The 27,661-nt window shown below is 42.6% G+C and overlaps 1 protein-coding gene across 4 annotated transcripts; it reads right to left on the reverse strand.

Annotated features, from left to right (window-relative positions):
- Positions 1 to 1,765: 1,765 nt before the first annotated feature.
- On the reverse strand, positions 1,766 to 27,333 carry LOC129857975 (F-box and WD repeat domain-containing 11-A-like). Of its 4 annotated transcripts, XM_055926780.1 has the most exons (15): positions 27,005 to 27,332; positions 25,695 to 25,734; positions 24,736 to 24,840; positions 23,110 to 23,181; positions 22,719 to 22,941; positions 13,971 to 14,157; positions 13,770 to 13,860; positions 13,212 to 13,349; positions 12,698 to 12,816; positions 9,550 to 9,799; positions 9,267 to 9,385; positions 3,300 to 3,410; positions 3,122 to 3,200; positions 2,877 to 3,041; positions 1,766 to 2,807 (listed from the first exon to the last, which is right to left on the reverse strand). In XM_055926780.1, exons 2-14 carry the CDS (start codon positions 25,695 to 25,697, stop codon positions 2,880 to 2,882), a joined length of 1,659 nt encoding a protein of 552 aa, XP_055782755.1. In that variant the 5' UTR covers positions 25,698 to 25,734; positions 27,005 to 27,332; the 3' UTR covers positions 1,766 to 2,807; positions 2,877 to 2,879. The 4 variants fall into 4 exon arrangements, with proteins under 4 accessions (XP_055782755.1, XP_055782754.1, XP_055782757.1 ...); XM_055926779.1 differs by lacking the exon at positions 25,695 to 25,734 and having other exon boundaries at positions 27,005 to 27,333; XM_055926782.1 differs by lacking the exon at positions 24,736 to 24,840 and having other exon boundaries at positions 27,005 to 27,327.
- Between the last annotated feature and the right edge of the window lie 328 nt (positions 27,334 to 27,661).

A 27,661-nucleotide genomic window follows, 5' to 3' on the forward strand; every position in this document is an offset into this window, starting at 1 on the left:
GTCGCTGCCGACTGACCCAATCACGTCGGCAGACACAAACAGCTGACTCAGGGGGGACAAAGGGCTGTGCCCGAGGATTCCAAGGAAGGCAGGAGCATGAGAGTGAGGAATCTGAACTGTAGGGGGGATTCTGGAACATCGCTGCAGTTCCACTCAGAATGATGGAAATATTCTGTGGAGCCAAACCCAGAGTAGAAGGTGTATGGTAATCATTTCGGGGAAAGAATGCCAAATATGTGTGAGAACGGCACTGTGACCTGAGAGCTCCAGGAATTATGGGCCAAAATCCGACAGACCCAGAGTAAGCGCACACCATATACTCCACACACACTCTCTCTAAAAACAGTCACACACGCAGAGCTTTGTTTTTGTGAAATATCAAGAGTTAAGAGTGTAAAAATTGTATTTTCCCTAACCCCAAAACTCTAAACCCAACCCGTAAGCTTATAAATAGCATTCTAAAAAAAATTGAGGACCTGAAAAGTTCTGACTTCTCCAAAAAGTTAACGTTTCAGGACATTCGGGTGAAACGTTAGGATATTGGGTTCATGATATGTAGTAAAACAAGTGCAGAGTCACACACAGACATTTCTACACCACCCCACACATCCATATGACACCAGTTATTTACAGTCAGTGCAATACAGGGTACTCTACCACAACCCACACCACAGGCACTCTACTCTTCCCCATCCAAAAAAACTTAAAATAAAAAGTTTAACCCACCCATCCGTTGGTGAAGGATAAAGGCTACTGGTATGGAGCCTGTTTCTACAGTACAGTTACTCCCTAACTCTACCCAAGAGGCTCAGCTATCCCAGTCATGAATGGAATCCTATTCCTTATATAGTGCACTACTTTTGACCAGGGACAACAGGGAATGGTGCCATTTGCAATGCATGGAAGATCTGCAGGTTGGAGTTTAACTCTGGCATTTGAAACTACAGTACAACTTGGTACAAAAAAAAAATAACCCAACAGCTGCTTTAGGTGCCATACGAAAGCTGTACTCCCATCTATAGTACTTTTAAAAAGAAAAACGAAATACTTGTCACTAAGGAAAACAACATACTGCTACTACAGGGTTGGTTATCCTATTCACACGAGTGGGTAGTGTACTAGAACAAGTTGTAATGGGATATAAGCAGTGTAACTGCTTGGGTAGAACTAGTGTTTCACCATATCAGGCTGTGATACAGTAGGGTTTAGAGCGCCACCCGGTGGCAAAACCTTAGACGACAACGGACACGTTAATGATGCCCAAGTATACTTACCCACCTGCAATGATGTTGAAACGGTCATTAAAGCTAGAATCCAGATTTCGTGATACAGCACCACTGTCCGCCCCAGCACGTTTGTTGTTGTTTTGTTGATTAAACAGTGTAGAGTGGCTGGTAATGTGGTAAAAATAATACATAAAAATCACATTTTGTCACATGCTTCGTAAAAAACAGGTGCAGACTAACAGTGAAATGCTTACATACGGGTCCTTCCCCCAAAATGCTGAGGTAAAATAGAAAACCGGAGAGAATGTACTGCGTTCTTTACTTTAACGGGCGTGCGATGACGTAAGTCGGGAAAGAACAGTGTTCGTTGTTTTAAGTAACCTCCTTGTCGTCGTAATATCCTAAACGGACGTGGCAGTTTCAACAAATACACATTTCAGCTTCATGGACGCAGACGCTAACACGCATCTGGGCACACTTACTAATGCAGCCATACACACAATAATGACAAGGGATAAACAAACAGACACATACAGTCATTCACGTTAGTTGGCTCAATACCCAATCACTGTCAAGTACTTTATTCACAATATCATTTTCTTTAAAAAAATCTTTTTAATATAGAACAATTTTGACAAGAGGACTCAGTTTACAGCTAAATTGCATTCAGAGTTCCAGCTTCTCTCATAACTAAAGCGAGCATGGATGGACAGAGAAAGATGATGAGCGGAAACGACAGAAGAGTGAATGAGAAAGACAATGAGAATAAGAGAGACAGAAAGAGAACTACAATGCTTAGTATAATTTTACTAAGAACAAAATGATTTGTCAAATAAAATATAAAAACAAAAGAATAAAAAACATTCAGAAAGTAAAACAGACGTAAAAGGAAAGAGCATAGATGTCGCCCAGGACGACGTATCCCGGCAACCTCAACATGCACATCCATTTCCATGGTGACAGAGCAATACAGCCAGTCTTTCTATTAGTCTATGCCGCATTTTACAGGTTCACACACGTGTGTTCCGCATTCCGAACAAGTGTTCATCTCAGGGAGAAGAAGAGTAGGAACCAGGATAGATGGAGTGGAGTCTTCATTCTTCACTCATTAACTAACTCCATCTCTCATCCTTCCTCACTCAGAGCCGAGATAAAAGTCTCTCTCTCCCACACTGCAGCACCACGGTCATTCTCCGTCCATACGAGCACGTGTGTCTAGGTAGGGTTGGGGGTGAGAACTGAAGAACTAGAGCTTATGGTAGGACTTCTTAAGGTAAGTGATTAGGTCATGTGTGGTGTAAGATATGTAAAAAAACATGACTGTGGTGGGTTAGTGTAGACTGGAGAACATAAGTTAGTGATAGAATATGAAATGTGTGGGTGTGTGTTCAACTGCAGGAAAAGTTTCAGTGCGTGTGTGTGTGTTTCAGGGGTGTGGTGGGAGACTTAAGTCCTTGTCAGAATCGGTGTATGGACAGAAGGATGAGGAAGAAGACGAGTTGAGCTCCTCTCTGCAACACACCCTCCATCAGCCAATCAGATCTCAGCTCCTCCAAGACTCGCTGCAGTGGATGGCGCCACCTGAAGGACAGAGACAGGTCAGAAACTCCAAGCCAGAGTTGCGCGCACGCGCGTGTGTGTGTGTTTTACCTGCTATCTGGAGATATAGGTGTAGGTGCGTGAGGGGGACCGGCCCTCTGACTGTCCATTGGTCGACACGTTCAGGAAGTCCCAGATGAGGATGGTGTCGTCATGGGAACTGCTGATGATCTGGAACTCGTCAAACTGCAGCCGGAACACGCGCCCCGAGTGCTCCTGAAAAACACACACACATACCACGTAACGGTCTACAACAGACCAGGCATTAAAAGATTAAAGCACACAAAGATACTCACCACCAGTGTGCGTAGACACAAGGTGCTGGCTGGGGCTCGTGGGTCCAGGGCAGCTTGCAGGTCCCACACCTTGATTTTACTGCAGAGAGGAGACAAGGTCAGTAGAGAACAGCAGTGTGTGTGTGAATTGTAAAAAGACAATCTATAAACTCAGTGTGTGTGTGTGTGTGTGTCTCACCCGTCATAGGCCCCACTGACAATCCTCTTATTGTCAAAGCGAATGCAGCGGACCAGTTCCTCATGACCTTCTAACACTCGCAAACACGCTCCACATTCAATATCCCATAACCTGGAAAGAAACAACACGTTCACACACACATACAGTGCCTTCAGAAAAAGGTATTCACACCCTTTATTTAGGGCAAGCCTAAATAAGTTCAGGAGTAAAAATGTGCTTAACAAGTCACATGAGCTGCATGGACTCACTGGTGCGCAATAATAGTGTTTAATAGGATTTTTTGAATGACTACCTCTGTACCCCACACATACAATTACCTGTCGGTCCCCCTCAGTCGAGAGGTGAAAGCACAGCTTCAACCAGAAACCTCATTTACATAAGTATTCACACACATCAATACTTTGTGGAAGCACTTTGCCAGCGGTTACAGCTGAGTCTTTCTGGGTAAGTCTAAGAGCTTTCCACACCTGGATTGTGAAACATTTGCTCATTATTCTTATCAAAATGCTTCAAGTTCTGTCAAATTAGTTGTTGATCATTGCTAGACAACCATTTTCAGGTACTAATAGATTTAAGTCAAAACTAACTCAGGAACATTCACTCTCTTCTTGGTAAGCAACTCCAGTGGAGATGTGGCTTTGTGTTTTAGGTTTTTGTCCAGCTGAAAGGTGAACTCATCTCCGTGTGTCTGGTGAAAGCAGACTGAACCAGGTTCTCCTCTAGGATTTTACCTGTGCTTAGCTCTATTCCGTGTCTTTTGATTATAAAAGTCCTTGCCAATGACAAGCACACCCATACTTGAGTAAAAGATACCTTAATAGAAAATGACAAGTAAAAGTGAGTCACCCAGTAAAATACTACTTGAGTAAAAGTCTAAAAAGTATTTGGTTTTAAATATACTTAAGTATCAGAAGTATAAATCATTTCAAATTCCTTATATCAAGAAAACCAGACGGCACCATACATTTTTTTTTTAAAGATAGCTAGAGGCACACTCCAATACTCAGACATAATTTACAAACAAAGCATTTGTGTTCAGTGAGTCCATCAGATCAGAGGCAGTAAGGATGACCAGGGATGTTCTCTCGAGAAGTGTGTGAATTGGACCCTTTTCTTGTCCTGCTAAGCATTCGAGATGTAATGAATACTTTTGGGTGTCAGGGAAAATAGGAGTAGAAAGTACATTATTTTCTTTAGGAATGTAGTGACGTAACATTAAAAAAGTTGTAAAAAATGTAAAACAGTCAAGTACAGATACTATCCAAAAACTACTTTAGTAGTACTTAAGTATTTTTTACTTAATTACTTTACACCACTGCCCATAACATGATGCAGCCACAACCATGCATGAAAAAATGAAGTGGTACTCAGTGATGTGTACATTTTAGTCATTTAGCAGACGCTCTTATCCAGAGTGACTTACAGTAGTCAGAGCAATTTTTCCCCCCATTCTGGTCCCCAGTGGGAATCAAACCCACAACCCTGGTGTTGCAAGCACCATGCTCTACCAACTGAGCAACACAGGACACTGTAGGATTTGTCTCAAACAGACCGCCTGGTATTCAAGACATAAAGCTAATTTATTTTGTCAAATTTTCTGCAGTTTTACTTTAGTGCCTTATCGCAAACAGGATGCATGTTTTGGAATATATTTTTTTCTCTACAGGCTTTTCAGTCATTTAGGTTAGAATTGTGAAGTAACTACAAAAGTTGATTAATCTGTTTTCCCCTATCATATCCATTAAACTCTAACCATTTCTATTTTATTAAAGTCAACAGTGGCTAAGGCTGTGACAGTCTTGGAATTTGAGGTTACGGTAATTAGCCAGGCCCATGTACACCGTCATAACAGTTCAGGGGGGAGGTCACAACTCTGTTTACATGGATATGTGTCCAAATAAAACCTATTTGAAACACTTCATTATCATCATGGCATTTAATTACTATTCAGGTTATTAATGATAAAAAATATATTTTTTAAAATCACAGAAGGCTGCTGAGGGGAGGACAGGTCATAATAATGTCTGGAATGGTATCGTACTCATTAAACACATGGTTTCCGTTACAGCCATTACCATGAGCCAGTCCTCCCCAGTTAAGGTGCCACCAGCCACCTGTGTTATAAATATTAAAATCAACAAATTAAGAAAGGCCAGGTTGGAGCGGGATCTGTAGCATTTTAGTATTGACAACACGAAGACTCAAAATAAAGATAACTACTTTGTCCTCTACTGCATGAAAAAAATATATATAAATAAATCCTACTTCGATGCACAAAACCATTCAAACGAAGTCTGATGGGTTTTCCCCACTTTCCCCGAAATAGTACCATAATGTCACAAACCCTGCTGCTGCGGTCATTTGATGGCAGTGGCATATGTTCTTTAAAGAGAAGACGCCTTAATGAGAGAAATCATGCAGACTAAGCTACTGAAAATAGGCCTTTTACAAGATTAATTCATGACAGGGACGTTTTGATTCTTAAAGAGACGGAGTCCAGACAAGCTACTTTAGGAAACTTTCTGAATTATGAAGTTGACAATCAATCATCAAAATAGAAACATGTCCATAGCCTATTTAAAATCAGCAACGCTGATTATGGAGGGGTAGGAGTGTTAGAAAGAGTTTTTAAATACTGTTAGTAACATGCATACAACAAAACATTCTGAGAAGCCCAGCTGGGCACGACACTACATTTGACATTTGCGAGAAGCAGGCCAGGTACTTCTATGCGTGCTCAGGCACATGCTCTCCAACATCAGAGGCGGCAGCGTTGGACCAGTAACCAAAAAGGTTGCTGGATTAAATCCCCGAGCTGACAGGGTAAAAATATGTCATTCTGCCCCTGAACAAGGCAGTTAACCCACTGTTCCCTGGTACGCAGTCATTGTATATAAGAATTTGTTCTTAACTGACTTGCCTAGTTAAATAAAAGTTCAAGAAAAAAATGTATTAACAGGGAAACCAAACACATGCTCACATGGAGCTCCTAAATGGTAAGACTTGTTACTCACAAGTTTAACAACAAACAATGTTTCCACTCCAAGAATGACAAATTACTGTATTTAATACAGGCAGAAATGACAGGGATTAACGTTAAATTGCCTGTTTTACAAACTGTAGGCTACCACATGGGCATTCATAAAAATTAGGAGGGCGGCAATTCGTTTTTGTCTCGCCTAGGGCTGAATGTCGGCCAGGACCTGGCATGATCAGCGTTGATTAGTATATAAATGAAGAAAAGATTGTCTAAAATTATACCACTCCAGGTTGGAGGATTGATGCTTTGTCCATTTGACAAAACAGTGCATTACAGCCCTGTCAGAACAAATTTGTCAACTGCTGTTGAATAATTAATGAATAGTCAGACACATCCAAACTTTTTATTAAGACAGATTTATTAATTTACTAGCAAGCAATGAAAACAAAGTCCACATATCTTTTTATTTAATTTTTTACTGTAGTCCCATAGCGCTCTACACCCCCCCGCCCCCACATCTAGGGATTACCTGCTCGAGCATCAAAGAAAAGAGGAAAACGATCTAGAAAGTTTGGAAGACTAACCCCAAAACAATTGCTTATAATCGTTGGTAAAACTTCACCTAAGAGCGGTGTTATCAACATGAAAATAAAGTAAATCCTAAAATTGATGTAGGCTTATTAAAAAACGGTTTTGACGGTCATTTTATTTTCATGGTGGTCTTCATTCATAACCGTCAGTTACACAGTTATTCAATTACTGTCACAGCCCTACCATTGGCCTCATGGTGAAATCACTGAGCGGTTTCCTTCCTCTCCGGCAACTGAGTTAGGAAGAACACCAGTATCTTGGTAGTGACTGGGTGTATTGATACACCATCCAAAATGTATTTTTTATTTGTACCCATATACCAATAGGTTGCCTTCTCTGCGAGGCATTGGAAAATCTCCCTGGTCATTGTGGTTGAAATTCACTGCTCAAACAGATAAGTGTGTGTGTGGGGTACAACGATGAGGTAGTTGTTCAAAAATCACACCTGTTTATTTAAATGCATTCCACATAACTACCTCATGAAGCTGGTTGAGAGAATGCCAAGTGTGTGCAAAACTGTCATCAAGGCAACAGGTGGCTACTTTGAAGAATATCATATATTTTGGATTTGTTAAACACTTTTTTGGTTACTACATGATTCCATGTGTTATTTCATAGTTTTGATGTCTTCACTATTATTCTACGATGTAGAAAATAGTAAAAATAAAGAAAAACCCTGGAATGAGTAGGTGTCCAAACTTTTGACTGGTACTGTATATGAACACCTGCTCTTTCCATGACATACTGACCTGCTGAATCCAGGTGAAAGCTATGATCCCTTATTGATGTCACTTGTCAAATCCACTTCAAATCAGTGTAGATGAAGGGGGCAGGTTACATGATTTTTAAGCCTCGAGACAATTGAGACATAGTTTGAGAAAAGATTTAAGTGCCTTTGAACGGGGTATGGTAGTAGGTGCCAGGCGCACCGGTGTGTGTCAAGAACTGCAACACTCAAGAGCTCTAGAGTTCCTCTGTGGAGACAGGGGATATCTTTCAGAAGGACAACCATCTCTGCAGCACTCCACCAATCAGGTCTTTATGGTAGTGGCCAGACGGAAGCCATTCCTCAGTAAAAAGGCACATGACAGCCCGCTTGGAGTTTGCCAAAAGGCACCTAATGACTCTCAGACCATGAGAAACAAGATTGTCTGGTCTGATGAAACCAACATTGAACTCTTTGGCCTGAATGACAAACGTCACCTCTGGAGAAGACCTGGCACCATCCCTACGGTGAAGCATGGTGGTGGCAGCATTATGTTGTGGGTATGTTTTTCAGCGACAGGGACCAGGAGACTAGTCGGGATCGAGGGAAAGATGAACGGAGCAAAGTTCTGAGAGATCATTGCTGAAAACCTGCTCCAGAGCGCTCAAGACCTCAGACTGAGGCGAAGGTTCACCTTCCAACAGGACAACGAACCTGAGCACACAGCCAAGCCAAGGCTTTGGGACAAGTCTCTGAATGTCTTTGAGTGGCCCAGCCAGAGCTCGGACTTGAAACCGATCGAACATCTCTGGAGAGACCAGAAAATAACTGCGCAGCAACGCTCCCCATCCAACCTGACAGAGCTTGAGAGGATGTGCAGAGAAGACATGGGAAAAACTTCCCAAATACAGGTGTGCCAAGCTTGTGGCGTCATACCCAAGACTGTAATCGCTGCGAAAGGGGCTTCAACAAAGTACTGAGTAAAGGGTCTGAACACTTATGTAAATGTAATATTAAATTTTTTAAATTGTAACACATCTGCACATTTATGAAAACCTGTTTTTGCTTTGTCATTAAGGAGTAGTGTGTGTAGATTGATGAAGGGAAAAACAACAATTTAATCAATTTTAGAACACGGCTTGTAACTTAACAAAAGGTGGAAAAAGTCAAGGGATCTGAATACCTTCCAAATGCACTAACTACCTGACACACAAACATCCTACAATGCACCATAAACCCAGTGAAACAAGATATCAGACTGGCTGTGTGCAAATACCCATAATGTGTTCTAAATAGCAGGCATTTAGCATTTGTGAAAATATAATGTTTTATAGTAAGAGAAATTGGAGGAAAAGAAACGTGTTTTAAATGCCAGGATGTCATACTCGTTTCCACTTTTCATCTAGTACGGATTCACTGCATGCTATTAAGAAAAGCACCTTTTCAGACCCATGTGTGATTGACAACAGCTGATAATCAAATAAGGGGACGCACTGTACCAAAATGAACAAACGATGGGAAACGTCACCATTGTGCATTAGCTAACGCATTATCAGTATGGGTGAGTCTAGTACGTAGATATTTATTGCTTACTGCATACGTCATTTCTGAACATTATGTTAGAAATAGGATGTAGGATGATTAGTACTGTAGTAGGCAGGACAGATTTAGGACAGGGCCAGTCTCCTACCGTATGGTGTTGTCTGAGGAGCCACTGACCACCAGTCTGTCTCTGTACTGCAGGCAGGCGATGCCTCGCTTGTGTCCGTTTAGCGTGCGCACAAACTCACACGTACTGGTGCTCCACACCTACAGGGGGCAGCAGAGAGAGAGGGGGACAGACATCAATATTCACAGGCAACGACTCCAATATCAAATCTTGTAGAGACAAGATATACCCAAGTGCACCCACATACACGCTAACACACTAGCCCCACATTTTATATCTCATGATCCACACACACACCTCTCACCTTGATGGTGCGGTCCCCCGACGCCGACACAATGTATTTGTCGTCAAAATCGACCACGTTGACGGCGGCGCGGTGACCCACGAGGACCCGCCGGAGGCTGATGTCGGTGGGCGAGGCCATGTCCCACACAGCTATGGAGCGGTCCTTGGAACAAGTCACCATCAGACCGTTGCAGAAGCGCAGGTGGAGCACCGCCTCGTTGTGATGGATCAGGGTGTTCAATACCTCACCCGACGTCACGTCCCACACCCTGGGTGAGCGAGGGAGACGGACAGAGGAGAAGAAGGGGAGGGTGGAGGGAGATAAGAAAAAAAGAGAAGGGAGGGGAGGAGAACGAGAAAAAGGGGGTGAATATTATAAAAAAGAAAGAATGAGACTGATCAACGAAAGCTCTGCTAAACAGACCGACGCAGCCAAGGCTGGACACTGCGCCGTCCCAGTCAACACACCCCACACTAGGGACCAGCCGTTAAGAGCGTTTTTATTGAGTTCCACTGTACGACAGGGAGGGGGATCAAACACACACTAACTCAGAACACACACTGGAAAAGCTGAGACTCAAAGCCACAAACAAGTGCCCGTCAAGCCGTCGCTAAGGAAGTGAAGTCACATTTTCCTTGGATACCTCCCAGGGAGAGTGTGAAGTAATGTGTGTGAAGGTTGAGCTTCTGTGTGCAGCCTAGACTGGCATGGGCTGGCGCACACACACTCTCTCTCTCTCTCGCCGCAGGTTTGGACATTGTGTGACATTGAAAATGTTAACTAACTATATTGACTATCACAACTCTCTTACAGATAGGAAATCTAACAGCTAGCCTTATATTGGAAGGTGAGAAATGGTGACGATTTAATTTAAATATCAATCTCATCCCTGTGTACTAGAGTGTGTGTGTAGCTTGTGTGTGTAGCTACAGAAGATAGAGTGAAGTACTGATTATTACCACAAGAGTGGTAGAGAGAGACTGGCATTCACAAATGATATAGCTCCTGCATCAAAGAGATGGCTGGGCAACAGTTTAGCACTCCTCAACTAGCTATAAATAAATGAGCAGACAGGGCAGGATGGTTTCATATATAGATAGACCACAGACAGATCTCAAAGCAGAGAGAGAAGGCTCTATGTTTGGCTGCTCGGAGGGTTGGCTGGTGTGACAGTCAGAAATGACAGTGATCCAATGGCTGTGGTGTGTATTGGGCGAATCCAAGACAGATGTGGAGATGGTTGGCTATCCTGAACAAGACAACTTTGTAGTCACGTTTCTAGGACGACAATGTCCATTCTAGATGTATTTCTATCATATACTTTTTCCACATTTTGCTCCGTTACAGACTTATTCTAAAATGAATGAAATGCAAATAAATTCTCAGCAATTTACACAAGACTCCATAATTGACAGTGAAAACAAGTTAAAACATTGTTGCAAATGTATCAACAACAAAAAAAATAAAGAAATAGCGTATTTACTTAAGTATTCAGATCCTTTGCTATGAAAATCGAAATTGAGCTCAGGTGCATCCTGTTTCCATTGATCATCCTTGAGCTGTTTCTACAACTTAATTGGAGTCCACCTGTGGTAAATTCAATTGATTGGACATGATTTGGAAAGGCACAAACCGGTCTATATAAGTAGACATGTCAGAGCAAAAACCAAGCAATGAGGTCAAAGGAATTGTCCGTAGAGCTGCGAGACAGGATTGTATCAAGGCACAGATCTCGGGAAGTGTACCAAAACATTTCTGCAGCATTAAAGGTCCCCAAAAACACAGTGGCCTCCATCATTCGTCAATGGAAGAAGTTTGGAAAAACCAAGACTCCTCCTAGATCTGGCCGCCCAGCCAAACTGAGCAATCTGGGAAGAAGGGCCTTGGTCAGGGAGGTGACCAAGAACCCGATTGTCACTGACAGAGCTTCAGAGTTCCTCCGTGGAGATCGGGGAATCTACCAAAAAGACAACCATCTCTGCAGCACTCCACCAATCAGGCAAAGATTATCAGAGAAAAGTACAGCGAAATCCTTGATGAAAACCTGCTCCAGAGTGCTCAGGAGCTCAGACTGGGGTGAAGGTTCACCTTCCAACAGGACAACGACCCTAAGCACACAGCCAAGACAACACAGGAGTGGCTTCTACAAGTCTCTGAATGTCCATGAGTGGCCCAGTCAGAGCCCGGACTTGAACATCTCTGGAGACCTGAAAATAGCTGTGCAGCGACACTCCCCTTCCAACCTGACAGAGCTTGAGAGGATCTGCAGAGAAGAATGGGAGAAACTCCCCAAATACAGGTGTGCTAAGCTGGTAGCGTCATACCGAAGAAGAGTCTATGCTGTAATCGATGCCAAAGCAATGAGTAAAGGGTCTGAATACTTATGCATTCTAAAAACCTGTTTTGCTTTGTCATTATGGGATATTGTGTGTAGATTGATGAGGGGAAAAAACAGTTTCAGCAATTTTAGAATAAGGCTGTAACATAACAAAATGTGGAAAAAGTCAAGGGATCTGAATACCTTCCAAATGCACTAACTACCTGACACACAAACATCCTACAATGCCCCATAAACCCAGTGAAACAAGATATCACAGACTGGCCGTGTGCAAATACCCATAATGTGTTCTAAATAGCAGGCATTTAGCATATGTGAAAATATGTTTTATAGTATGTGAAATTGGAGGAAAAGAAACGTAGTGTGTTTGAAATGCCAGGATGTCATAGTGTAGTACTTACGTATTCTAAAAACCTGTTTTGCTTTGTCATTATGGGATATTGTGTGTAGATTGATGAGGGGGAAAAAACGGTTTCAGCAATTTTAGAATAAGGATGTAACGTAACAAAATGTGGATAAAGTCAAGGGGTCTGAATACTTTCCAAAGGCACTGCAGGTTGCTGTGGGTTTTACACTGACTTACCGGGTGGCTAAGACATACCGGGTGGCTAAAGCAGTCGGTAATATAGCAACATAGATGGCAGTGTAAGGTTGTCCCCCCCCAAACGGCATCCTATTCCATATATGGTAGTGTACTACTTTTGGACCAGAGCCCCATGAGTCCTGGTGAAAACTAGTGCACTTGCATGGGATATAGGGTTGCATTTGGACAAAGCCTCTGCGTGTGTGCGCGTGTGTGTGTGTATATATAAAATCACTGTGTCATACCTGACAGTGGAGTCGGAGGAACCAGTGACTATGACTCTCTCATCATACTGCAGACACAACACTGACCCTGTATGACCTGTCAGGATCTTCAGACACTCCAGAGACTGCTTGTCCCAGATCTACACAGATAGAGGGAGGAGGAGATGGCAGGAAAGAGAGAGAGAGAGAGAGTAGAAAAAGAAAGATGAGTTAGCACGAGGAAGGGAGAGAAAGCGAGCAGGGGCAGATGTGGGTCAGGGTAAGCTGGTCTCAGTATTGTTCATGCCCCATTTCCATGCAGTGTGGAGGGATCCCTGTGTACTAGAGCACTGGAGATGGACAGGCTAGCCCTTTCCTCCCTCCAGGCCAGACAGATGAGTGGAACACAGAGGGTGGGAAAATGACTCCTTTCATCCTTTAATTCATGTATTTCCTTTGAGATACAGACAGCTGTTGTTTCACATCAAAGGCATAGTCTGCAATAACATGATTAATCCATTTCGACCCGTCCAAAAACACAAGTACACTCACGCACCTTTATGGAGTTGTCTCTCAGGCCGCTGATGATTTTATCGTCGTCGTACTGGAGGCAGTAGACTCCTTTACTGTTCTCTGACCGACACTGGATCCTCTGCAGGTTGTGTCTGCCACACCGCCAGTTAGCCTCGATAGTCTATACACACACACAGGAGAGAAGGGAGGGGTAGAGGTGAGGAGGGGGGACAGAGGTGAGGAGGGCAGAGAGGGGGTTGGCAGGTAGTGGGAAGGAGAGAGATCTCAAGAGGAAACACACAGACAATAGGGGGATTGAAGAAAACAGAGAAAAGAGTGGATATGAGGGAGGAAAAACACATCGAGACCAAAATAGATCCCTTCATCTAAAGTATTAATCAACCTTATTGATTGTTTTTAAATCACGCCCACGGTCTATAGACACAGAACGGGTCCTCCCCAAATGGCACCCTATTCCCTACATAAGGTCACCAGAGCCCTGGTCAAAAGTAGTGCACTAAATAAGAAATAGGGTGCCATTTGAGACATAGCCACCGCCTGAAGGGCAGGGGTTTTTTTGTGGACAGAGCTACAGTCTAACCTCTATGTCCTGGATGATCTTGGGGTACAGGGAGTGGTAGTAGGAGTTGGGCGGGACTTCTGTCGTTCGGTTCTTGAACAGATACTTCTCCCTGAGAAGACGGACAGAACAATAAGCCAATGAGAAATCAATCTTCAGAACTTCCCTACTCCGTGTGTCTCCGTCTCCAGTAGCTCGACGAGCGTTCGTGTTCATGCTCACCACTGGTGCCTCTCGGACAGGCCTTTCCAGAGGGGGTCTGTGCGGACCATGCGTTCTATGAGTTTCTTCCAGAGCATGCCCTCAGAGATCACCCTCTGCCACTCCTTACACACCAGCTCCGCGGAGCACAGAGACTGCGCGTCCAGGAACGACAGGATGTTCTCTGCTATGTGGTCCAGACCCTGGGCTAGAGAGAGGAAGCGAGAGAGATGGGGTGTAACTGTTTGTTGGGTGTGTGAGCATGGTGTGTGAAGGAGTGCAAAAGTGTGTGGAAGATGGAGCTCTGCTACCTAACACTAGACACCAGCTTAGGGGCCGGGCAGCTCCGTTTTTTGTCAATTTCTAGGTTACGTGCTGGGCTCTGCCATCAGTAACATTTTGAAGTTGAGCCATTCGCTCGTCATCTGCTGTGCAGTAGCCTACAGTCATACCTGCCTAACATGGTGCCAGAAGTGCTTTAACCTCGTCAAACATTAGACCAAAATATTGTCCTCGTCGACAGGAGAGATTTTGTCACAGGAAATAATTAACGTTCCCGGAGATCAAAGTGACGAAAAGTAGTTAGCTAGCGGCTAACTGCTCTCTCACGTCTTGTCATTGAGCCGCCCAAGGCGGAGCCGTTGCTATGGATACTCAGACAGGATGTGCATGCAACAGTGAAGGGAGGGGGAGAACAGACAGAGACCAGAAGCGAATGGAGGGAAGTTATTTCTAATTTTGGGTTGGGACCGGGCTGGGCTTTAAATTAGGCAGAAGCAAAATCGGGCCTGGGTAGGGTCTGAACGTTACGGGCATTCGTTGGGCTCAGACTTAAAATGCATTCCTGTGCTGGACTCCAGCGGAAGCATCCAAAAGAAGTTGTGAACGTGTGTACGCGCGGGTGAGAAACCGTGTCCGGAAAAGAAGTTAAAGGGTGTGTATGGTTGTGGCAGTCACGAAATTGTCAGCCGGTGATTGTCAAGCAAATAACTGGTCGGTCTCACGGTAATTGACCGTTATTTAACATTAACACATTTAGCATCTCCTGGCTTCCACACAGCCTCCAAGCCACTGATGCAGACCTTTGAAACATCTACATTTTTAAAAAAGTCTCACAAAACCATGTAATATAGCCTACACCTTCACAATGAATCCATTATTTTAGACGGGTCTAAAGCATGATATGAAGAAAATGTAGTACAGAAGAACCGAATAGCATGCTCTGAGTTGTCCTTATGTTAGGTCCTGATGTGGCAATGCCAAATGGCTGTGGGCTACACTAGTTCATTTGGCAGACAAGATTTGCTTACAATTCCGTGGCATTATTTTATGTTATGACGAGTACAATTGAACAAAGCTGAATGAAATAGAAAGTATATTTTCTCCAAAAGATTTGAGGGAGCGCGCCCATGCGGCTATTCTGTGTCGAACGGTAAAGAAACAGGTATGCTTCATTTTAAGTTATCACATTTAGTTATTCAACAAACGTTGGGCATGATGTTTCGATTTTTAATACATTGTAAGGCTGCCTGATGACACTAATGATGATTTGAAAAAAGTCACTTGAAAGACATGAGCTTTGCTTTGTTTTTTTCATCAGGCTGTACACACTTCAATAATCTCTCATTCACAAGCACTTGATAATATCTACAATTTTATGGTGGCATCCCCTTTGTGTGGCCGTAATGGACCCAAAAACAGTCTGCACACGTCCTTATCCAATTCCAAAGGTGCATATTGAAAATATTGGAAGAACTGTCCACATTTACTTATCGTCAGCCAACAAGATTAACAGCAAAAGCACTAGCCTGTCAATCAACTATCCCCCATAGTACAAAAGTTGACCTATTCTATTCTGTGTGAGAAATAAATATTTCAAAACAGTCTGGGACAGTTATGGGATGCGATAGATCCCAAATTAATACATTTTTATTTTTTATGCTCGTGGTTGTATTTACTCAATGTGCCTGATGCAACAGATCAGAATGTTTAGCTTAAAATGTTGATAAACCGTTAGACTATTTCTTCACATTAGAAGTGCAGCAATGCGTACATGGTAGTAGAATATAAGAGTGAATGTTCCATTAGCAGGAAAACCCCGTTATCAAAAGTGACCGCAAATGCAATTATAAATGTAATCCTTTTTATAAAAGGTGCATTTTTATGGTGAAAATTATCTTCCCCAAACGTGAAACTCACCCGCTGCTTATATATGCCAGTTAGGCTCTTAATTAACCCCTTGTAAAGCAGATTAATGTGCTTAATTTTAAGAAGTTATTTGGCCATTTTAGTTGTGATACAAACTTTATAGAAACATATAGGCCTATTGGTTAGGGGGCTACATCAGGTGTGTGACTGACTCGAGAAAGTTGCAAAAATATCAAATTAAAACATTCACAAGTGATAGTCTGATGAGTAACAATATTAGCCTATTATTGATTTAATCTTGCCTTTACATAGACTAAATAATATACATTACCAGTCAAAAGTTGACAAATACTCATACCAGCGTTTCTTTATTTGTACTATTTTCTACATTGTAGAGTGATAGTGAAGACATCAAAACTACGAAATAACACATATGGAATCATGTAAACAAAAATATGTATTGAACAAATTTATATTAGAGATTCTTAAAAGTAGCCACCCTTTGCCTTGACAACTTTGGAGACTTGGCCTTCTCTCAACCAGCTTCATGAGGTAGTCACCTGGAATGCATTTAAATTAACAGGTGTGCCTTGTTAAAAGTTAATTTCCTTAATGCGTTTGAGCCAATCAGTTATATTGTGACAAGGTAGGGTTTGTATACAGAAGATGGCGCTATTTGGTAAAACAAAGTCCATATTATGGCAAGAACAGCTCAAATAAGCAAAGAGAAATGACAGTCCACCATTACTTTAAGACATGAACATCAGTCAACGTGGAAAATGTCAAGAACTTTGAAAGTTTTCAAGTGCAGTCGCAAAAACCATCAGGCGCTATGATGAAACTGGCTCTCATGAGGACCGCCACATGAAAGGAAGACCCAGAGTTCTCTGCTGCAGAGGATAAGTTCATCACAGGTACCAGCCTCAGATATTGTAGCCCAAATAAAAGCTTCAGAGTTCAAATAACAGACAAACCTCAACATCAACTGATCAGAGGAGACTGCGTGAAATCAGGCCTTCATGGTCAAATTGCTGCAAAGAAACCATGGAAATCTGTCCTTTGGTCTGATGAGTCCAAATTTGAGATTTTTGGTTCCAACCGCATGTCTGAGATGTAGAGTATGTGAATGGATGATCTCCACATGTGTGGCACCCACTGTAAAGCATGGAGTAGGAGGTGTTATGGTGTTGGGGTGCTTTACTGGTGACACTGTCTGTGATTTCTTTAGAATTCAAGGCACACTTAACCACCATTGCAACCGCAGCATTCTGCAGCGATACGCCATCCCAATTGGTTTGTGCTTAGTGGGGAAAATCATTTGTTTCTCAACAGGACAATGACCCAAAACACACATCCAGGCTGTGTAAGGGTTATTTGACCAAGGAGAGTAATGGAGTGCTGCATCAGATGACCTGGCCTCCACAATCACCCGACCTCAACCCAATTGAGATGGTTTGGGATGATTTGGACTGCAGAGTGAAGGAAAGGCAGCCAACAAGTGCTCAGTATACAGTTGAAGTCAGAAGTTTACATACACCTTAGCCAAATACATTTATACTCAGTTTTTCACAAATCCTGTCATTTAATCCTAGTACAAATTCCCTGTCTAGGTCAATTAGGATCACCACTATTTTAAGAATGTGAAATGTCAGAACAATAATAGGGAATGATTTATTTCAGCTTTTATTTCTTTCCTCACATTCCCAGTGGGTCAGAAGTTTACATAAACTCAATTAGTATTTGGTAGCATTGCCTTTAAATTGTTTAACTTGGGTCAAACGTTTTGGGTAGTACCCCCACAACATGATGCTGCCACCCCCACGCTTCACGGTTGGGATGGTGTTCTTCGGCTTGCAAGCATCCCCCTTTTTCCTCCAAACATAACAATGGTCATTATGGTCAAACAGTTCTATTTTTGTTTCATCAGACCAGAGGACATTTCTCCAAAAAGTGCGATCTTTGTCCCCATATGCAGTTGCAAAGCGTAGTCTGTTTTTTTTATGACGGTTTTGGAGCAGTGGCTTCTTCCTTGCTGAGCGGTCTTTCAGGTCATCTTGATATAGGACAGGTTTTTTTGTGGATATAGATACATTTGTAACGGTTTACTCCAGCATCTTCACAAGGTCCTTTGCTGTTCTGGGATTGATTTGCACTTTTCACACCAAAGTACGTTCATCTCTAGGAGACAGAACGTGTCTCCTTCCTGAGCGGTATGACAGCTGCGTGGTCCCATGGTGTTTATACTTGCGTACTATTGTTTGTACAGATGAACGTGGTACCTTGAGGCATTTGGAAATTGCTCCCAAGTATGAACCAGACTTGTGGAGGTCTAAAAAAAAAAATGTTCTGAGGTCTCGGTTGATTTCTTTTGATTTTCCCATGATGTCATGCACAGAGGCACTGAGTTTGAAGGTAGGCCTTGAAATACATCCACAGGTATACCTCCAATTGACTCAAATTATGTCAATTAGCCTATCAAGAGCTTCTAAAGCCATGACATAATTTCCTGGAATTTCCACAGCAGTTTAAAAGGCACAGTCAACTTAGTATATGTAAACTTCTGACCCACTGGAATTGTGATAATATGAATAATAAGTGAAATAATCTGTCTGTAAACAATTGTTGAAAAAATTACTTGTGTCATGCACAAAGTAGATGTCTTAACTTCTTATGGCTGCAGGGGCAGTATTGAGTAGCTTGGATGAAAGGTGCACAGAGGTGCCCAGAGTAAATGGCCTGCTCCTCAGTCATAGTTGCTAATATATGCATATTATTATTAGTATTGGATAGAAAACATTCTGAAGTTTCTAAAACTGTTTGAATGATGTCTGAGTATAACAGAACTCATATGGCAGGCAAAAACCTGAGAAAAAATCCAAACAGGAAGTGGAAATTCGGAGGCTGGTCGATATTCAACCAAGATCCCATTGAAATCACAGCGAGATATGGATGAGTTTGCACTTACTACGGCTTCCACTAGATGTCAACAGTCTGTAGAACCTTGTCTGATGCCTCTACTGTGAAGGGGGGGGGCGAATGAGAGGGGAATTAGTCAGGTCTGCCATGACCTGACCATGCACGTTCACATGAAGGAGCTCTGTTCCACAATTCGTCAGGTTTTAGTGAACGCGCTTCGCTGACGTTGGATGTGTTTACCAAACACGCTACAAAAATAGCTATTTGGACATAAATAATGGACATTACCGAAAAAAATGAACATTTCTTGTGGAAGTGGGAGTGCATTCCGACGAAGATCAGCAAAGGTAAGTGAAGATTTATAATGCTTTTTATGAGTTTTGTTGACTGCACAATTTGGCGGGTAACTGTATGGCTTGCTTTTGTGGCTGAAAGCTGTTGTCAGATTATTGAATATTGTGTTTTGCCGAAAAGCTTTTTGAAATCTGACACAGCGGTTGCATTAAGAACAAGTGTATCTTTAATTCTATGTAACACATGTATCTTTCAAAGTTTATGATGAGTATTTATGTTATTTGACATGGCTCTGCAATTTCTCCGGATATTTTGGAGGCATTTCTGAACATGGCGCCCTTGTAAACTGAGGTTTTTGGATATAAATATGAACTTAACCGAACAAGACATATGTATTGTGTAACATGAAGTCCTATGAGTGTCATCTGATGAAGATCAAAGGTTAATGATTAATTTTAACTCCATTTGTGCTTTTTGTGACTCCTCTCTTTGGCTGGAAAATGGCTGTTTTTCTGTGAGTTGGTGGTGATCTAACAATCGTTTGTGGTGCTTCGCTGAAAAGCCTATTTGAACTCGGACACTTGGTGGGATTAACAACAAGATCACCTTTAAAATGGTATAAGAGGAATTTTAATTATGAGATGTTTGAATTTGGCGCCCTGCACTTTCACTGGCTGTTGTCATATCGATCCCGTTAACGGGATTGCAGCCATAAGAAGTTTTAACCTGTCTAGGACTGGGGTGCCACCCCCACTGAAAAGGCAGAGCCGCGAAATTCAATTTTTTTTTTTTTTTATATTTAACTTTCACACATTAAAGTCCAATACAGCTAATGAAAGACACAGATCTTGTGAATCCAGCCAACATGTCCGATTTTTAAAATGTTTTACAGGGAAGACACAATATGTAAAGATGTAAATCTATTAGCTAAACACATTAGCATAATCCACCATCTTTTCTTTGTCCACCAACACCAGTAGCTATCACCAATTCGGCTAAACTAAGATATTGATAGCCACTAACCAAGAAAAAAGCTCATCAGATGAGTCTGATAACATATTTATGGTATAGGATAGGTTTTGTTAGAAAAATGTGCATATTTCAGGTAGATGTCATAGTTTACAATTGCACCCACCGTCACAAATGGACTAGAATAAATACAATGAGCAACGTGTTTACCTAACTACTAATCAAACATTTCGTAAAAATACACAGCATACACTAATCGAAAGACACAGATCCTGTGAATACAGACAATATTTCAGATTTTCTAAGTGTCTTACAGCGAAAACACAATAAATCGTTATATTAGCATAGCACATGTGCAAACATTACACCAGCATTGATTCTAGCCAAAGAGAGCGATAACGTAAACATCGCCAAAATATATTAATTTTTTCACTAACCTTCTCAGAATTCTTCAGATGACACTCCTGTAACATCACATTACAACATACATATACAGTTTGTTCGAAAATGTGCATATTTAGCCACCAAAATCATGGTTAGACAATGAGAAAAGTAGCCCAGCTGGTCAGAAAATGTCCTGCGCCACATTAGACAGTGATCTAGTCGTATACATAAATACTCATAAACGTGACTAAAAAATATAGGGTGGACAGCGATTGATAGACAATTTAATTCTTAATACAATCGCTGATTTACATTTTTTTAAATTATCCTTACTTTTCAATACAGTTTGCGCCAAGCGAAGCTACGTCAAACAAGATGGCGTCCTAAGCCATTAACATTTTTCGACAGAAACACAATTTATCATAATAAATTGTTCCTACTTTGAGCTGTTCTTCCATCAGAATCTTGGTCAAAGAATCCTTTCTTGGGTCTAATCGTCTTTTGGTCGAAAGCTGTCCTCTTGCCATGTAGAAATGCACATTGCGTTCGGCATGAACTGGAACAGTGCCCAGAGATTCACAGTGTCTCAGAAATAAATGTCCCAAAATTGCACTAAACGGGTATAAATTGCTATAAAACGGTTTAAATTAACTACCTTATGATGTTTTTAACTCCTATAACGAGTAGAAACATGACCGGAGAAATATTACTCCCTACACTAATGCTTGGAACAAGTGCGGGTCAGTGTCCCCCGCGCGCCTGACGCTGCTGGAAAAGAGTTCCTACCTACAGTTTTTTTTTATTTATAGTGGCTGTGATTGGGCAATCGACACCATTTAAATCGTCATCACGTAAAGGCATCCAGGGGAAGACGTAAGCAGTGTCTGTATGCTCATAGCAATAACAGTGGCCTTTTAACTGACTCCAGATCAGGGGCCAAAATGTGTGAAATCTGACTCCATGTCAGGGAAAATGCTGTAGAATGAGTTCTGTTCCACTCAGAGACAAAATTCCAACGCCTATAGAAACTATAGACTGTTTTCTATCCAATAATAGTAATAATATGCATATTGTACGATCAAGAATTTAGTAGGAAGCCGTTAAAAAAATTACACGATTTACATAAAGTGACAACAGCACCCCCTAGCCTCAACAGGTTAACCGACTTGCCAAAACGATAGTTTGTTAACAAGAAATTTGTAGAGTGGTTGAAAAACAAGTTAATGACTCCAACTTAAGTGTATGTAAACTTCCGACTTCAACTGTATGTGGGAACTCCTTCAAGACTATTGGAAAAGCATTCCAGGTGAAGCTGGTTGAGAGAACGCCAAGAGTGTGCAAAGCTGCCATCAAGGCAAAGGGTGGCTAATTCGAAGAATCTAAAATATATTTGTTAACTATTCTACAATGTAGAAAACAGTAAATATAAAGAAAAACCCTTGCATGAGTAGGTGTCCAAAATTATGACTGGTACTGTATGTGTAAAATTTGTTTTCACTTAGAATGGACCATTATCACCCACCTGTATCGAAACAGGGGCAGCGGGAAATAAATACATATCATCTATGCACTTAAATAGCGAATGGAGGATGCTTTTCCCCATGGTTTATTTTCATGACAGCCAGGTAGGCTATACTCCGGTTGTAAATATAAGCAATGTGCTTAATATTAGTAAAGTTCAGGAATAAATATAGTAGGCCTGCCTATAGAAAGCTGAACCACCGCTTTTTAATAGAGGCCATCACTCTGTTTTCTCACGCAATTGCATTGCTTATTGAAATGTTGCACAACATGAGCTCATGGGCTCTCATGAAGTGTTTGATTAGATTTTCAATAACATTTGCATTGATGTCAGAATGATTAGAGGGACAATAGAGTGCTGAGTACCAGGCAGTTAGCAAGTTTGGTAGGCTTCCCAATGACCATGAGCAGGCATCAGAACTTGAAGACAAATCACTGTGACTAAACAGTCACGTGAAATTTGACTGCCTTCATGACGTGTGACCGCCGGCGTGGCGGCGTTACGTTCACCTCAACAACCTTAGGTGTGTGTGTTACCTGGCAGTGCTGTGATGAAGTCTCGTTGGAGCATGGGTTTGAGGTAGGTGTTGATGTGGCCGTGTTGGTAGTGGCACATTCGGGAGATAAGGTGTTCTACAAACTCCACTTGGTCAGTCTCGGACCACTGGTCAAACAGGGCGATGCAGTGCGCCTTCTCCTTGTCGTTGCCCCCCTCCGACGGGCGCTTACGAGAGCCCGTCATCACAGGACCGTTACTAAGCTGAGAGGGAGAGGACAGAGTTACACACACACGGCACTACGGGTTCCATTCCCACTGAAATTGCCATAACTTAAGTGCCTTTTCAAGGACAATTGACACATTTTACGATGTAATATCCCTCAGATATATTACACAGATTCCACACCCTCATAATCCACCTACACACACCTTGGTGAGAACTGTGGTCTTCTTTGGCGAGAGGTCGTCTACGTGGTTCTGAGACTCCATGACTGATGTGTTCTGTATGAAGAGACAAGAACACGGGGAATGAATGGTTAGAGCTCATTTGGTGTCCGTTAAGAAAAGGTAAATGAACACAAATGTGCAAAATGGTAGCAGAATGCAGAGTACAATGGCACACACACACACAGCTAGCTAATAATGTAAGAAAGGTGATCTCTATCTCCTCTCCTTGTGATGTGCAGTCTGGACAGGAAATTAAACAGGAGTATGTGGGTATGGCTACTAGACAAACCCTGCAGTAATGAAACCATAATCTGATAGTACCCAGCCCTCCAACACAGACAGTTTGCATTTCAAATGGCACCCTATTCTCAACTACGTACTACTTTGGGTCAAAAGCACAACACCGCATAGGGAATAGGGTGTCATTTGGGATGCAACCACAAACAGTGGGAGAATGCTGGGAGGAGTACTGTTAAAAGGTTGAACCAGACAGGCTCCCTCTCCCATTTAAAACATTAACAGATACACACACAGCCCTTGGTTGTTATATGTCTGTGTCAGCCACACACACTTCACCTGACACTGTCACAGATTATTGAGAACCCTGTCCAGATGTGTTTCTCTTCTACATACGTCCATACACAAGGGACTTCCTCAGATGGCCTACAGTAGCATATCTCCACTATTTGATCTGCAAAAATGAAACTGATATTGCACTGGATCATTTGTCGCTCTTCAACAGAGAGACTGACAGACCAATAGTAACAAGTCAGACAAGTACACAAACAGATGGGTACACAGACAAGGTCAGGGGTCAAGGCTGATGCGGACATTAGGGTTCATGCAGCAGTGACATACCGAGCAGACAAACTAACAGACAGAGAAAGCCTAGGGACAGGCTGCCAGAGACAGCGAACATACCACGGCGCCCCTCACTTCCCCCCCCTAACACAGGCAGAGCGGAGGTTCCTAGACCATCCCCTGCCCAACACACCTCCAGGCAACCTAGCACTGCACCCCAGGCGACATGCTCTGGTAGCCTCTCCTTCCTTTCACCCCAGCCAGCAGCGGCCCCAGCTCTGCCCATCTAATTCAGATTAACTAGACAACTCTTGTCAAGTGAACTGGGGAACTTTTGTCAGAACTTAAAAATATGAATCCCAAACTTTAGAGTAGGGAGGGAGAGACTTAGTCTAGCTATCTGGAGCTTTACTTTCACAAGACCTAGCTAGGTTTGGCCAGGCTTGATACAATCCTGTGATTCACGGGTTAGCCTATTATGCTATCTTTGATCGAAGTTTGGTCTTGGTGTCACTTCAGCTTTGACCAAAACAACTTTTTACCAAGGAAAGAGGGAGGCATCTTTCAGGCGTGCTTGTCTGTATTGATCAACCCTTTTCTAGAAGGCTAAATATGAACTTGAGCCAGATGTCAGATATCCTGTAAGCTGGGCTGGAGAGAGAAGCATATTTTTGGGAGGAAGAGGCGGGAAGGCAAGGGGGCCTGGGGAGGGTGCAGTACACAGTTCATGGTGTAGTAAGAGGCTGGGGGGGGGGGGGGGGGGGGGGCAGTAGGTAGGTCAGAATTAAGAGGAGAGAGTAGCAGAACCTGGTTGTGTGCCCGGGTGGAGGGGATGCTCTGCAGGCACCTGAGTGCACACAAACTCTCTGCCACCGAGGAGCAGCCCAGCCAGAGAGAGCGAGGCACAGAGCACTGTGTGAGAGAAGGAGAGATAGGAAGAGGAATGAAAGGAGAGAAAAGAGGCATGAGACAGGGATGGGAGAGAAAGGATGGGAACAGAGAGAATGAGGAAGAGATGAGTGAACAAGAGAGATGAGGGGGGGAGGAAAGGAGTTGAAGAGGTAGAGGATAGATGAGTAGCAGGAGGAAGATGAAAATGGGGGGGTAGAATATACATAGACAAAAAGGAGTGGAAGAAATGGGTGAAATGTGGAGGGAAGACAAATATGACCAAACAGAATAGGAAAGAGTAAAGAACAGATTGGTGTGTGTAACCAAACCAGTGTTCGTGAAGATGAGAAGAGAAGGTGGGTTGGGGTAGTGAGGGGAAAAACCAGTATTAGAGCTACACGCACATTTGCACAGTGAGCGCAGAAAAACATACTTACACACACAAGGCATAGACAGACACACAAAAGCATTGTTAGATATATGAAGTGGGTGGGGATAGGAAGAGAAGTTGGAGGGACTAGTCCGCAACGGACACGTTCGTCAATTTTAAGGCCTTTGATTTTTGCTAATGCCCCGCCCTCTGTTCTTCCATCCTCACACTATGGAAGTGGTTAGTGATTTACATAGGGTCAAAATACACAGACACACATAAAATAATCTATTACAAACATAACATATGTACATTGTCAATTCAGTCCAAGTAGGCTATCTAATGGGACTGTCTAATATAGCCTAGGTTGGGGAAAGGGTACACAGGGAAGGGAAGAGGGTAACTGGAACAGAAACATGACATGTATCCTAGCTCAAGATCAATGTAGTTTACTTGCAGGGTGGTTGTGTTGATATAGGTTTAGTCAATGTCAAATAAGGCTTACCATTGAGCTTAGTAATGGTTTAAAGAGGAGTATGACTGACCTAAAAGGACAAGGGAAAACTCAATTGAAATCTTGACAGGCTCATTAGCTAGTTACAGGTGAATCACCTAGAGATTTCGGATTCAGTGTGAAAATAATGCCATCATTGCTGCGGTGTGAGGAGCGAGTCTGGTTATGTGGAATTTAACTTTGCCAAAACAAACAGTGGCGGCTGAGGATTGTTGTGCTGGCTGAAACCAAATCGGTTCCTTTTTTAACAAACCATTTTATTGTAATTATCAGGCTTACTGTAGAGATCCGTTTCCTGCTACTAGTTACCAACACTGAAATATTATTCTAATGTTAGCCAATTGACAGTCTTGACAGGCAGATGTCCTTTTTGATAGACGACATCGGACCAACAAGTAGTAACGTTAAAACGTGTAAGGTAGAACTCTGGGCAAACAGCTAGCCATCATCCCAAAATCTGATACATTGGCTTTTGGACTGGTCAGGTGGCTAGTCCAATCTAGCTAACGTTACCTATAAGTCTGCGAGCTAACTAACGTTATCTTGGTAAACTGAAGAATGAAAAGATGGAAAATCCAAGTACAACAGTTTGTTACAAATGTCAGCTGTCCAAATCAACTACATTACAATTATTTATGCATCACAATGTCACGGTGCCCAACTATTTGTTGCTTAACTAACTAATAACTCGTTAGCAATGAAAATACCCCTCGCGAGTTAATGTTGTGCACTTCCTTCTACGCAGCTTTATAAACATGAACACGCACACCAGAAGAACATTCAGAAATTCACATTGAAGGGTGTGGGCAACATTTAATGGTCTTTATCAGACTTGAATATGTATTTCTGTAGTTATCCAGCTAACGAGCCAGGTACGTTGTGTCCATAGTTAGCAGGCTAGTTAGCTAACTAGCTGTGACACACAGGGCCGAGTGGCGCAGCGTCACCGCAGTCAAAAGCTACACCGAAATCCGTGACTTTATTCAGCGGACGCCTTGCAGAAACCATTCGACTATTTTACATGAGGTTACGGATTCAATTTGGCCATTGCAAAAATCATGGACTATCCTGTCACATTTACTAATAGGTTTCGACGACCTAGTCAGTCGCTGCACCAGGACCCTCAAAGAAAAATATCAATGTTTCAGGCCCTCCCTCTTTTTCTAGTTCCCCTTCCTTTTTCCTCCAACTCTCCCGACCGTCGGTTCGGGTTGGTACCATGTTCGGCCTTCGATTCAAGCCTATATGGCTCCTTTTCGTTCCCAATAGCGACCTAAGGGGTCAATGTCACCAAAGCTTACCATTAATTCCAACGTTTTGTCCTCAATCTCCGGCTCCATGTTGTTGGTCACCCCGAAACTCGGCTGTGAAAATGGAAACCAAACACTGCGTCGGCGGCTGCAAATGCAGAGACGTCATTCACTTCGCTCAGCCACAGCTTGGCAGGGCTGTTTAGTGGGGGTAAGCCCCCCCCTCGTGAATCCGACACTCTTGACTGGCCAAGCTCTGCTAGAGGCGTGCCTTAACTGGCTTGCCCCACATTGATTGGCTTATCGTGCTATCAAGGCATTCCCCTAACAGAAGGCCAAATGTTTGAAGATGCTGCCATTCTGAGAAACACATCAAAACTATACCACTCATCACTTTTAGAACGATACAAAATATGCTTTCTATGAGTCTCAGAGATGACTCGCGTCTTATGTTAACATAGTACATAAAGGAATATGACGAGCAAGCAAGCAAAACCTATTTTGCAGTACTTCTAATATAACACTGTAAATTAATGTAGACACTAGTATACAAGCACCAGATAATTTGAAGACTGACAAGTGGATATAGAACGGCAAAAATTACATCAAGGGATGTATCTCTTCGAACAGGGATCTTTAGGCCAAGATGGGCTCATGAGTGGCGCAGCAGTCTAAGGCACTGAACCTCAGTGCTTGGTGCGTCACAAG

The sequence above is a fragment of the Salvelinus fontinalis genome, chromosome 6, assembly GCF_029448725.1.
Source record: "Salvelinus fontinalis isolate EN_2023a chromosome 6, ASM2944872v1, whole genome shotgun sequence".
NCBI lineage: Eukaryota > Metazoa > Chordata > Actinopteri > Salmoniformes > Salmonidae > Salvelinus > Salvelinus fontinalis.

Bases quoted from the DNA above. Each gene is read 5' to 3' on its own strand.
- LOC129857975 (XM_055926779.1), bottom strand. From the start codon at position 27,043: ATGGAGCCGGAGATTGAGGACAAAACGTTGGAATTAATG. The intron at 9,800-12,697 runs GTATGACACAGT...TCGCTCACCCAG, and splicing joins TCCTCCGACTCCACTGTCAG to GGTGTGGGACGTGACGTCGG. The intron at 3,042-3,121 runs GTGAGTATCTTT...TGTGTTTTTCAG, and splicing joins TGTGTCTACGCACACTGGTG to GAGCACTCGGGGCGCGTGTT.